Source organism: Neophocaena asiaeorientalis, unplaced genomic scaffold, assembly GCF_003031525.2.
Source record: "Neophocaena asiaeorientalis asiaeorientalis breed wild unplaced genomic scaffold, Neophocaena_asiaeorientalis_V1.1 scaffold171, whole genome shotgun sequence".
NCBI lineage: Eukaryota > Metazoa > Chordata > Mammalia > Artiodactyla > Phocoenidae > Neophocaena > Neophocaena asiaeorientalis.
The window spans coordinates 10,579,457-10,593,717 of record NW_020174013.1 but is presented as its reverse complement, the minus strand read 5'-3'; the positions used below and the strand labels follow the sequence as shown (position 1 = coordinate 10,593,717).

Below are 14,261 nucleotides of genomic sequence, written 5' to 3'. Positions count from 1 at the left end.
ATAAATTACAAAAATGATCTATTACATTTTTAATAAACATAGTTTATAATGTGTGTATTAGACCAAGAAGAGGTTTCATTTAAATTCAAGGTGAATCCAAATACAAAACCTTCAATTTAAATGTTAAAATCTAGCAGCTTTAACCTACTAGGTAATTAATGAATATTAGTTAATATTATTTTGGGGGAAGACTCCCAGTTTGAATATATGTAGTGTTTTTTAGGGTCCTTACAAATGCAATCTAGGCTAGGAACATAATTCAACTAGAAGATTACCATGCTACAGCAATCTGATACCACCAAGCAAAAATGTAATCTTTACAAATCTCATTCATCTCAACACAAATATATAAAGTATACTAAAACCCTTTAAAAGTTTTGTTTCTTTCTGATTTACTATAAAAATTCATAATAGTAAAACAATTTACAGAATTATACATGCTTATACTTTTTAAATAACTTACTACCCCTAAATAATCCAGCACACATAACCTGAGAACAAGGACATCTTCCTACTTAATCACTATGCACACCCAAGAAATGTGACACCAATATCATATTATCTCATATTAAACTTTGCCAATTTGTCCCAATAGTGTCCTTTATAGCTAGTCCCCAATTCCAAACCCTAGTACTGGATCCAATCAAGGATCATCCTCTGCCTTTGACTGTTCTGTCACTTTAAGTATCCTTTAATCTGGAACAGAACCTGCCCGTTCCTTCTTTGCTTCCATGACACTGACATTTTTAAAGAGTGCAGGCCCTAAAAAGTATGTCCCACAATCTAAATTTATCCAATTCTTTTTCTTCTTGTTACTATTCAGGTTAAACATTTTTTTTCTTTTTTCTTTTTTTTTGCGGTACGCGGGCCTCTCACTGTTGTGGCCTCTCCTGTTGCGGAGCACAGGCTCTGGACGCGCAGGCTCCACGGCATGTGGGATCTTCCCGGACCAGGGCACGAACCCGTGTCCCCTGCATCGGCAGGCGGACTCTCAACCACTGCACCACCGGGGAAGCCCCAGGTTAAACATTTTTTTCAAGACTACTACAGGTATACCTTGGAGATATTGCAGGTTCAGTTCCAGACCACCGCAATAAAGGGAATATCACAATAAAGCAACACACAAATGTTCTGGTTTCACAGTGCACATAAAAGTTACATTTAAAAAAAAAAAAAAAAGTTACATTTACACTATACTGTAGTCTATAAGTGTGCAATAACAAAAAAAGTATATACCTTAAATTAAAAAATACTTTATTGCTAAAAAATGCTAACCATCATTTGACAAGGTAGGGTTGCCACAAACCTTCAACATTTAATGTATTGGTTCTATTAAATTTACCTGAAGAAATATTGACAATTTCCTTAACAATGGCATCCTGGGCTTCCTCATATTCGGTTTTATTTTTGGTATACTCTTCATTGAGAGAAGTCAATTTACTGCAAATCAAGATAATGGTATTATTAAAAATATTAAAACATCTACTGGAGATAATGTGCACTATATAAAATATATCCAGAGTATTATCCTATAAAGCATCAAAACAATTAAAATCGAAATATCAGTAGAAAATGGGCAACTCATTAGGCGCGGATATGGCTGGAATTCAGTGTATTAACATTTATGCTGTTTGGAATGGCCCAATGGCACCAATAGTATTCTTGCCATAACAATTATTCCCTTGAGTAAAATTCTGGTCTGCGACCTTTTCTAAAATATTTAAATGGAACCTAAAAAATAAAACGAATGTATACAGCAAAACAGAAACAGATACAGATATAGAAAACAAACTAGTGGTTACCAGTGGGGAGAGGGGGAAATTAGGGATATAGGATTAAGAGATAGAAACTATGTATAAAATAGATAAGGCAACAAGGATATATTGTACAGCACAAGGAATTATAGCCATTATCTCATAATAACTTTTAATGGAGTATAAACTATAAAAATACTGAATCACTATGCTGTATTCCTGAAACTAATATTGTAAATCAGCTATACTTTGATTAAAAAATAAATAACACACACCCCCACACACAGTTTCTCTCATTACTGTAGGAAACGGTCTTTGATACTGAAAGTTGTCGAAGTAAGGTAAATATTTTGAAAACAATCTTACTGAGCAATTTGAAGAGTAAATGAAAATTAAAGGTTGAAATAAAAATTGCTGAAGATGAGAATAGAGAAAAAATATTCACTGGTATCAAAAGAAGGGAATGAAATTAAAAACAAAAAGACAAGATGAGGGGGTCACAGAGGATACAAGAAAGGGGGAAGTACTTATCAGAAGGAGGGCGGTATTAGTCAATCAAGGCAATAATTGTGAACATGATGGAACCAGCGAATGCTATAACATGCATATGCAGCTTGAGAACAGTACATTGGCACAAAAAGACTATGAAACAGGCAACTGGAAAGAATTAAAGGAAGAAAAGAAAGAAGCAAAGACATTATAAAAGTGAGACTGCTATGTGACGGGGAGAGCTGACAGAAAAGAAAAGGTGGGCAGGAATCAGATTGTACGGGTTATAGTAAAGATTTAAAATTTTTCTGGATGACAGACACTGGAGGTTTTTAAGAAGGACAATTATATGATCTCAGAGTCAGATCCACAGCAAGCAATCTGTTGACAACAAGCAATGAATGAATGAACGAATGAATTTTTCACAACTTTTGGAACCACTGTGGTCAGTTCAACCTCTATATATATTTTGGCTTAGGTAAGACTGAACTTTTGAGGTGTTATAATCATCTTCCAGTCACCCATTGGTTAATTATAACATATATAAATTTCTTGAATCAGGGATATAGTGTGATTGAGAAACAGCAACTAATAAATTTGGCAACAGAAGATCCAGGTTAGAGTATCTATTGTTACTAGCTGTCCAATCCTGGGGAACTGGAGTTTCAGTTTCTCCATCTAAAAAGTGAGAGAACTTTAACCTGTCCTGTTTATCTCAGAGAGCTGTTATGAGAAACAAACTAAACAGACTGACTATTTTCATTACTAGGTTGTCTGAACACCTAGAATAATGTCTACATGTAACAGACACTCAAAACACTTACAAAATAAATGGAAAGAGGATCATATATACAAAAGTTAGCTGTAAATACTAAGAATATTCAGGAGGGTGGGAGTAAGGCTGGCCATAAGTTCTAGAACATTACAGAAGAGAAAGGATAAATGCCCTCACTCTACCAGTCACAGAAGATTTATTTTTAAATAATTCTTTGTTCACCCATGAATAATCTGCCTCAGGAACTTCCTAACATCAGCAAGAGAAAACGCAGGAAAAAACTGGTAAGATTTTTTACAACATGGAACACTTTTTTTTTTTTTAAAAAAAGCTGTAGTCTAATGAATGGCCTTATTAAGGCTGGTAGACATCTCCCTAAACTAAATGATACAACCAACTGATATACCAGAAGAATTTAATGTCAAGGATAACAAAGTTTTCTTAGAAAAAATAAATGTGAAAATAACTAACAGAGATATGAAGGGGAACTAACTGTAATAGATATGGAAACATAAAATAAATGTAATACAATGTATTTCATACTGATAAAAGGATGGTAAGAGACATACATGAAAAAATAATCTTAAAAATAGACCCAAAGTGCCATTTCAGTCAATGAGGAAAAAATGAATTATTTAACAAGTGGTGTTGGGATATCTGACCAACCTCTTGTAAGGGAAAAAAAGCTTCAATCTTATCTTATGCCTTATATTAACAATAAATACGGTAAAACTTCCTTACCATAGAACATTCACATTTCATCAGAGAATAGTTTCATGGGACTAGTAAAGACTTAATTTAACATAGGCTTACAAACCTGTTCGTAAATTTAACACCGTTCTTCTGGATATCTACTGTACTGAAATTTTTATTATTACGAAGGACTTTTTCTTCCTTGCATGTTACGCGAAAATAATATCCAAATTGTGTGTTGGAATCCAGTTTAATCTGTTTGCCAGGATCCAAGCCTTCATGATCAGGAAAAAAAAGAAAAAGTATGTCATAGATATCTACAGCCATTTTCAATGTAAGTGTTTAAAACACTTAAATCTAAATAGTGAAAAATACACTTTTATTACATGACAGCATACTGGAAATTATTAATATTACCCAACTGGGAAAGATGCACATCCTACTTCACTTACTTCACTCAAAAAACTACATGAAAATACTTAAACCCCCTTATTAATGTTAGCTTCTGATGCGGAGGCCTTTCTAGGTAAACCCAACCAAGGCTGCAGAGCACCAGCAGTGGGTAACACACACTGTTCTAAGATGCTGTGGGCATGAGGGTAGATAAGAAATGGTCACTGCCCTTGAGGAGTTCTGCTGAGGGTTCTTTAGTTAACCAAAGCATTTCTCTGGAACTAATATAGAGTATAATTAAAGAAAACAAATATACTTTCCAAACAAAAACTTGAGACTCTGACAATGAAGCCCTAGAAAAACTAGGACATATACTTCGTGCTTATACAAGCTTCACAAAACAAGCAATGACCAATCAGCTAGACTTTATGCACCTAAGATTTGAGTTTTTATGTTTGTCCTGTCCTCATAATCTCATTCATCATTGTGATCTTTAGACCCCAAACCAGAGGAGAGAGATACTATCTACAAATTTATTTGCTAAAGCATGACTATGGAATGTTAGAAGCGGCAAACAACTAAAGACAGACCTCACTTGACCAGAGAGGAAAGAGACATAGAGAGAACATGGAGAGATCTATGAAATGAGGAGGGTAAATTTCAATATCCTTCAAGGCAAAGATTCTTAAATCTAGGATCTAGTTCATATAAGGACTCTCCAAGGAAACTATTTGTAAAAATTTTTATATATGTTGGTATGGACATATACAAGAGTATTGCTGCTCTGAGGGGTCTTCTACTATGCTAAGATTTATTTGTTCAACATACATGTGAGAGATGCTCAGAACAAAGAGGTTTATAAATTCAGAGCAAAAGAGAACAAAACAGTGTGAGACTAATTAGGGAACTGATAATCCAGGGAATTTAAATCTAATAATTTTTTTAAGTTGATATTAATGAAGTGCTTGGGAACCCCAAAGCCAAATCAATGAACTATTCCTAGTAGAATTAGGCTTATAGAGGAGGTAACATTTAAAACAGGTCTTATTTAAAAGACACGATGCAAGGGCATGTAGGGTGATTTATCTGGCAGGAACGTGGGATTAGGGAAATTAGTAAGAGAAGAATCTGAAGGGGAGGCCAGGCTCCAGATGTAAAGAACCCTGTATGTAGACTTTATGTGACTGTAATTTTATTCAGTAGAAAAGGGGGCTGGCACTTTAAACAAGGAAGTGGCATGATCAATTGTGTCTTCTAGGAAAGCAATTCTGGCTCCAGTATGGATACTATGTAGACAAAAGAATTATTCAAATCTCCAAGAACCCATTCTTACCTAGTTCTCTAGCTGCACTTATTAATGTTGACTGCATCTTCTTTTCTAAGTCATCCATTATTTCTCTTAATTCACTCAAGTTAGGATCAAATGAAGGTTTTACAAGGAATTCATGGTTTTCCACCTAGAGACAGAACAAAGAGTAGCTAAATTTTATCAATGATGGGTAAAGATGGAAGTCATGGAAGTATTTCGCTTAATTTAAAATTCACTAATGTTTTGAGTTAAATGATTCACTATCCATAGTTACTCAGTCACACTATAAGGAGTTTCTATATATTAACAGATATAAAGAGTTCTGTTTATTAGGAGCTTAGATCTCTGGATATAGAAAAATTATTCATACGAAACATAGTGCTGATGATAATTTTGTCCCTAACAGTATTCATTATTTTTATTTATATTTTTCCCTAAGCAATATTTAAAGACTGTAACAGAATGTGTAGTTTTTGCCCAAATCAAGGATCCATCTTAGGAATCTCGAAAAGTTAGCTCTTGAAATCCCTTTTTGAAACAAAATGACTAAAACTTGAACAGACAAATTATGAAAGAATATTTTTTAAAAAGAATGAATCCTATCCTTATAGACATTAAGAACTATTGAAAAGACCTAATTTTATGTAAAAATATAAGAGTCAGTTTTCTAAAACAAGATTTTTAAAACTTCAGTAAGTGAGATTGATATAAATTCCTCCCAATTACTATTCACTTAATCAGAGCACACCTTCTTCACATACCAAAATTGAACACCACAATAGGGAAATAAAATCACAATACAGAAAGCTAGCAAAATAAGAGAATAAAACGTTAATCAAATAACTTTCTCAATTTAAACCAACAAAAGATTTAATTATATAATACACTAAAATTTCAAATAAACTTTATTTTTTAAAAGGCAAAAGATTTGTAAAAATAGCTTTGCAAAATATAAAAATGTAAAGGTTGACATTTTCTTTTATAAAACGGCACTTGTTTGCATGTATGAGAAAAACATCAAGTCATTAAATGGGCAGACATAAAAACACACAACTCACAGATGAGAAAATAAGTAGTAAACTAAAGCCACAGAAAACTGCTAAAGCTCCATAATAATAAAACACATGAATATTTAAGCAACCTTAAGATATTATTCTATAGCTTTTTTTTTCTTTTTTTTTTTTTTTTTGCGGTACGCGGGCCTCTCACTGTTGTGGCCTCTCCCGTTGTGGAGCACAGGCTCCGGACGCGCAGGCTCAGAGGCCACGGCTCACGGGCCCAGCCACTCCGCGGCATGTGGGATCTTCCCAGACCGGGGCACGAACCCATGTCCCCTGCATCGGCAGGCAGACTCTCAACCACTGTGCCACCAGAGAAGCCTATAGCTATTTTTTTTAAGGAAAAAGAAAAACCCTATCACCAAATACTAATGAGGCTATAGTGAAATTAGTATACTCATTCATTTCTGGTGAGAATCTAAGTTGTTATAACCTTTAAAAAAGAAAAAGCAATATGAGACAAGACTCAGAGATATTTGTTATACTCTGACATAGCAATTCTACTCCTGGGAATTCAATCTAAGGAAATAATGCAACAGAAGCAAACAACACAGGGATGAATAAAATATCTAGATTTATCTGTTACAACAAGACCTGGAAATAACAGAACATCACAATATTTGCACAATCGTACATCACTAGAATATTATACAGTTATTTAAACAAACAATGAAGATGATCTAGAAACAAGGACCAAGACTTATGATAATCCAAGGAAAAAAATAGTGCTACAATGGTGGATTGACAGTGTTACAGAACTGTCTTCTTCCAATGAAACTTAAAGAGAAGTGAGGCTGAGCCAGGCTTAGTTCCCATCCTCACTCCCACCTTCCAGAAATCCTCTGGTGAGTCAACAAAACCCAGAGAAATCTCACTAATAATCCCAACCTGGAGAGTAGAAAGTTGAGGGGTGCCCTTACATTTTCCTTCCGCAGATGGAGGAATACTATTCTGAAAATGCTGCTGGGAGACCCCAGTGAAGCAAGGGAAAGTGATGACTGAGCTCTAACTTAGTAAACACTCTTAGGTCACACACCAAATGGAGTATCCTTCACTAATGCCTTACTCCTCCCAAACAATGGATAAGAAAACATACCACCCAACTAAGTGTTCTAACCTAGAACTGAGGTATTCTAACAAACACAACATAATGACCTCTACGAGTTGTCTTTCAGATTATCACCCACCTAGCTCCAGAAACACACACACCCATTACACCAGACTACACAAAGGCAATGGAACAAAATAAACCCAGGCTTAGAACTCCAAAATGGGATAATGAAATCAAGAAGCAAGATAAAAAGAATAAGGAAGGGAAGTTAGATCCTAGCAATATCATTAAAATACAAATAAATACAACATAACAAAGAAGAGGAGAGATACTGTTGAATCAAATTACCTGTACTGACATAGTAGAAAAGACTTGATATAATCAGAGAGAATTCACATGAAAGAGATTAAAGTAATTAGAGAGGAGAAAGTAAGTATGGAAGATACTAGAAATCTTCAAAAACAAAAGCAAAAACTCCACTATCCTAGAAATACTAGATAAAATATTATAAGCACTTTTTCAAGTAAGTGTATAGTTGAGTTAGGGAAAACTATGTCTGAGCTCCTGCAAAGTGGAGAGTCCCCAGCATAGAGCAAGGCTGGGGGACCATGTTAAAAACCTACCTCATGAGATACGGTAACAATTAGGGAAATGTGCCCCTATCAGCCTGGGCCCCTGGAAAAGGGAAGGCGGGGGCAGAATCTCCTCTCTGACAATGTGTGACTAAAAGCCAGCCTTTACTATATATAAAATAGATAACTAATAAGAACCTACTGTCTAGCACAGGAAACTCTACTCAGTACTCTGTAATGACCTATATGGGAAAAGAATCTAACAAAGAGTGGATATATGTATATGTATAATTGATTCACTTTGCTGTACAGCAGAAACTAACATGACACTGGTAATCAACTATACTCCAATAAAAATTAATTTTAAATAAATAAAAGCCTGCCTTCACTGGAGTTGGGATTTCAAATGTCTGCTGTATGTCTTAGCAGTGAAAAAGGCTGCTGGGTATGGCCATTTCTATTATCCCCTCTTTCTACAGTGACAGAACTGACAATTTTTCATGAGACACGTAGCTACTAAGAACAAAGACTACATTTTCCAGCTTTGCTTGCAGCTGGTGTGGGCATGTAACTAAATTCTGACCAACAGAGTGTGAGCAGGAATGATGTGTACCATTTCCAGAATGTGTCCTCCTCTTCCCCTTTAGTCCTCTTCCATTGGCTGGAATAAAGATAAGGTAGTAAGCCATCCTGGACCTTGAAGATGAAGGCAACACTCTAAGGATGCTAGAGAAGTAAAGGGGAGACAGGGTGCAGAGACAGTGGGGCTGCCCTGCCAGCCCTGTGCTGCTATGCCCACACTGTTGTGATAGAAAATGAAACCCCTATTCCTGTTTAAGCCACTGTTATCGATTTATTTGAGGTTTCTTTTTCAACAGCTAAATCTTTGCCCTAACAAATATAGAAAGCTACAGGCTGAGAAATAAATGTGTTATTGGGTTAATTACATTTGTAGGGTATAAGGCAAAAGCTAATTTTATCTGAGAGGATATATGATTTGCCTGTATGATTTGCACAGAAGGAACCCAGATAAATGAGAATTCATAATCTAAATATACATAACAGACAAGGAAACAAGCCACCACAAGTAAGAGAGTCAAAAAAAAAACACAAAAAATGGTAAGACTCAGCAGAAAGAAGGAACAGATTTAAATGCAAGAAATTTTCGAGATGGAATATTAAGAATGGGAATGGAACACCTGAGCAAAGAACAAGCTACTACTAAAAAAAAAAAAAAAAAGACTAGGCAGACTTAGAAATGAACCAAACAACTTCTATAAATGAAAAATATAATCATTAAAAAAATGTTCCCGGGCTTCCCTGGTGGGGCAGTGGTTAAGAATCTGCCTGCCAATGTAGGGGATATAGGTTCGAGCCCTGGCCCAGGAACATGCCGCGGAGCAACTAAGCCCATGGGCCACAACTACTGAGCCTGTGCTCTAGAGCCTGCACCACAACTACTGAGCCCACGTGCTGCAACTACTGAAGCCCACCCGCCTAGAGCCCGTGCTCTGCAACAAGAGAAGCCACCACAATGAGAAGCCTGTGCACCGCACGAAGAGTAGCCCCTGCTCGCCACAACTAGAGAAAGTCCACGCGCAGCAACGAAGACCCAACATAGCCAAAAATAAATATAAATAAAATAAATTTATTTTTAAAAACCCAATGGGATTGTTAAACAACATATTAGAGCTGAAGAATGAGACCATCTGAAATAATCACAAAGAGAGAAGCACAGACGTGGCAGAAAAAGAATGCAAAAGTCTGACACATGTCTAATCATAGCTTTAGAAAAAAAGAGTAAACACAATAGTCAAAGAGATAATGACTAATAATTTTCCAGAACTAATAAAAGACATGAATTCTCTGATTAAGAAAACACAGCAAATCCAAATAGGAAAAATAAAAAAGAAATCCACTTTTGGGCCCAGTGTAGTAAAAGGAACCAATATCTGGGATCAAAACTTGTAAACAATAATAGTGCAAGCCAGCAGACAATGCAACACAATCTTACAGGTACTAAGGAAAAGTAGCTGTCAATGTGGAATTGTACACTCAGATAAAATATCCTTCAAGAACAAGGGTGACACCAAGCAGGGGTTCGGGGGTGGGATGAATTGGGAGATTGGGATTGACATATATATACTAATACGTATAAAATAGATAGCTAATAAGAACCTGCTGTATAGCACAGGGAATTCTACTTCACTCCACTGTACAGTAGAAACTAACACAACATTGTAAAAACAACTATACCCCAATAAAAAAAAGAACAAGGGTGAAATACAGACATTTTCCAACAAACAAAATCTGACTAACAGACTTCCCCCCACCAATAAAGGAACTCCTAAAGAATATCCAGGAAGAAGAAATGAACAGCAAAGAAAATGGTAAGCAGACGGGCAAATCTTAACACTGACTATAGAGAAATCTAAGGGGTAAAAAAGATAGAACTAAAATATCAACCAGTAATGAAGAAATATAATCTGATCTAAGGTATTCTAAGGTCCTAGTATTCTGGGGGAGAAGAAGATGCTGATAATGTTTTTGACTTTGATGAGTTATGTATACACATTTTTTAAAAAAATTTGTGAAGAACTTCAAACCAGTGCATGTGTGATAGGATAGAGGAGGAGCATAAGAGGGAAAATGGGAATTTTTAAAACCCAATCAACATAAAATTAAGAAAGAACAGGTAAGGGGAACCAGGAACGATAAGAATCACAAAATAATTCGGTAGAAATAAATCCAAATTGCCATTTTAAAAAAAGAGATTATCAAATTAAACTTTTTTTTTTTTTTGGCTGCTATGGTTCTTCATTGCTACGTGCAGGCTTTCTCTAGTTGCGGCGAGCTGAGCCACTCTTTGATGCAGTGCACAGGCTTCTCACTGCGCTGGCTTCTCTTGTTGCAGAGCACAGGCTCCAGGCACACGGGCTTCAGTAGTTGTAGCTCATGGGCCTAGTTGCTCCACGGCTTGTGGGATCTTCCCACACCAGGGATTAAACTCACCGCCAGGCAAATTCTTAACCAATGCACCACCAGAGAAGTCCCTATCAAATTAAATTTTTAAAAAATTTATTTATTTTATTTATTTATTTTTGGCTACGTTGGGTCTTTGTTGCTGCCATGGGCCCCCTCCAGTTGCGGCGAGCGGGGGCTACTCCTTGCTGAGGTGCACAGGCATCTCACCACGGTGGCCCCTCTTGTTGCGGCGTGCGGGCTTCAGTAGTTGTGGCACACGGGCTCAGTAGTTGTGGCTCGTGGGCTCTAGAGTGCAGGCTCAGCAGTCATGGCACACGGGCTTAGTTGCTCCACGGCACGTGGGATCCTCCCAGACCAGGGCTCGAACCCATGTCCCCCGCACTGGCAGGCAGATTCTCAACCACTGTGCCACCAGGGAAGCCCTCAAATTAAATTTTAAAATAAATAAAATCCAGCTATAAGTTTTACCTAAACCAAAAAAACTCACAAAGGATGGAAAAAGATATACCATGTAAAAAACAAGAAGGACTCTGGCACTGCTTTCTTATAATCAGACAAAATAAATCTGAGGCAAAAAGCATTACATAATAATAGCAATACTATTATTTAAATATCCCTAAGAATGATAAAGGTTCAATTGCCCCCACACACACAAAAAATGACAGCTCTGTGCCTTGAAAACATATGAAGCAAAAATGTACTGAATTTATGAAGACATCCACATTTCTCTCAGTAACTCAGCAGATTAAAATTAGCAAGTATCCAGACAATGTGAACAAAACAACTAAAGCTTTATCTAATGGACATATAGAGAACTCTGCAACCAAAATTAGGGAGCACTCATAATCCACACACACATGGAGAAGTTTTATGAAACTGACACATACCAAGCTTGGAAATTTAAAAACTTACTTCTAAACAAAAACTTACTTCTAAACAAATGACAAACCAAAGAACAAATAAATGATAATGGAATAAAGGACTTAAAACTAAGTAAGAAATTGTACCTCTCAAAACGTATAGGATTCAGTCAGCTAAAACAACACAATGAAAGGAAAGTATAATCTTAAGTGCTTACTAAAAAAGAAAAGGCTGGAAAAATAGTGAACGCTCAACTAAAGAGGCTGAAAAGAGACCAAAATTAGATGAAATATATATGTAAAATGGAAATTAATGGAAAAAAAAAAAAAAACCGAAGATACAAAAGAGGATTTTAAAGGTCGATTTAGACAAGTTGATTCTCTAAAAAACAAACTATGGAAAGGAAGAAGTGTCAAGGGAGGCACAAACAAATTATATTAAAAATAAACAGGAAATCTATCTGCAAATACAGCAGTCCTTTTAAAAATAATAAGCAATCACTATGAACAACTTTTAGCAGTTGGAAAACTCAGAAATATATATCTACTAGAAATATATTCAGAATATAAATAGAACACTTACAACTCAACAACAGAAAGATAACACAATTTAAAAATGAGCAGGGCTTCGCTGGTGGTGCAGTGGTTGAGAGTCCGCCTGCCGATGTAGGGGACACGGGTTCGTGCCCCGGTCCGGGAAGATTCCACGTGCCTCGGAGCGGCTGGGCCCGTGAGCCATGGCCGCTGAGCCTGCGCGTCCGGAGCCTGTGCTCCGCAACAGGAGGGGCCACAGCAGTGAGAGGCCCGCGTACCACAAAAAAATAAATAAATAAAAATAAAAAAATAAAAATGAGCAAAGGATCTGAAGAGACATTTCTCCAAAGATATAAAATGATCAACAGGGACTTCCCTGGTTGCGCAGTGGTTAAGAATCCGCCTGCCAATGCAGGGGACACGGGGTCGAGCCCTGGTCTGGGAAGATCCCACATGCCACGGAGCAACTTAGCCCATGCGCCACAACTAATGAGCCTGCGCTGTAGAGCCTGCGAGCCACAACTACTGAGCCCGCGTGCTGCAACTACTGAAGCCCACGCACCTAGAGCCCATGCTCCACAACAAGAGAAGCCACAGGAATAAGAAGCCCATGCACCACAACGAAGAGTAGCCCCCCCTCACCGCAACTAGAGAAAACCCGTGCACAGCAACGAAAACCCAACGCAGCCAAAAATCAATCAATAAAATTTAAAAATAAAATAAAATGATCAACAAATACATGAAAAGATACTTATCATTAGACACTAGGGAAATGCAATTCAAAACCACAATCAAATACAACTTCATACCAACTAGGATGGTTATTAAAACAACAAAACAAGACAAACAAAAACCACAGAAAATAACAAGTATTAGCAAGAATGTGGAGAAACTGGAATCCTCATATATTGCTGGTGGGAATGATAAATGGTGCAGGGACTATGGAAAACAGTTTAGTGATTCCTCAAAAAGTTAAACATAAAATTACCATATGACTCAGCAATTTCACTCCTAGGTATATACCTAAAAGAACTGAACAAATACTTGTACATGACTGTTCAAAGCAGTACTATTCATAATAGCCAAAAAGTACAAACAACCTTTAAGTCCATCAACAAGTGACTAGATAAACAAAATGCAGTATATACATATAATGGAATATTATTGAGTCATAAAAGAAGCCAGTCACAAAAGGTCACCTATTGTATGATTCCATTTATAAAAAATGTCAAGAATTATCAAGTCCATAGAGATGAAAAGTAATTAGTGGTTGCCAGCATCTAGGGAAATTGGGAAAAGTAAGTAACTGCTAATGGGTATGGGTTTTCTTTCGGTGGTAATGAAAATATTTTAGAACTAACTGGTAGTGGTTGCACAACAGTGTAAATGTACTAAATACCAATGAATAACACGCTTTAAATTGGTTAATTTTATGTAACTTCCCCTCCCAAAAATGTAATCATTGGAAAGAAAAAAAAGGAAAAATATATTTATGGGTAGAAAGACTCAATGCTGAGAGGGAGGAGATATGGGGATATATGTATACGTACAGCTGATCCACTTTGTTATAAAGCAGAAACTAACACACCATTGTAAAGCAATTATACTCCAATAAAGATGTTAAATTAATTAATTAACTAATTTAAAAACACTCAATGTTGTAATGATGTTGATTCTCCCTTAAGTTAATCATTAAATTAAATGCAATTTTAATCAAAATACTTAAGACAATATTATTTATAAAGTTTAGAAATAACCAATAGCACATATTAATGAAATATGATGAAA

General features: G+C 36.3%; 1 protein-coding gene across 1 annotated transcript in view; it reads right to left on the bottom strand.

Moving 5' to 3' along the window:
• Window positions 1-14,261, bottom strand: part of MSH2 (mutS homolog 2) — a 72,344-nt gene that overhangs the window by 9,219 nt on the left and 48,864 nt on the right. The window contains exons 9-11 of the mRNA XM_024753614.1: window positions 5,438-5,561; window positions 3,836-3,986; window positions 1,343-1,440 (exon numbers count right to left, since the gene is read on the bottom strand). Of these exons, the coding sequence (XP_024609382.1) occupies window positions 1,343-1,440; window positions 3,836-3,986; window positions 5,438-5,561 (373 nt within the window). The remainder of the gene's footprint in view (window positions 1-1,342; window positions 1,441-3,835; window positions 3,987-5,437; window positions 5,562-14,261) is intronic.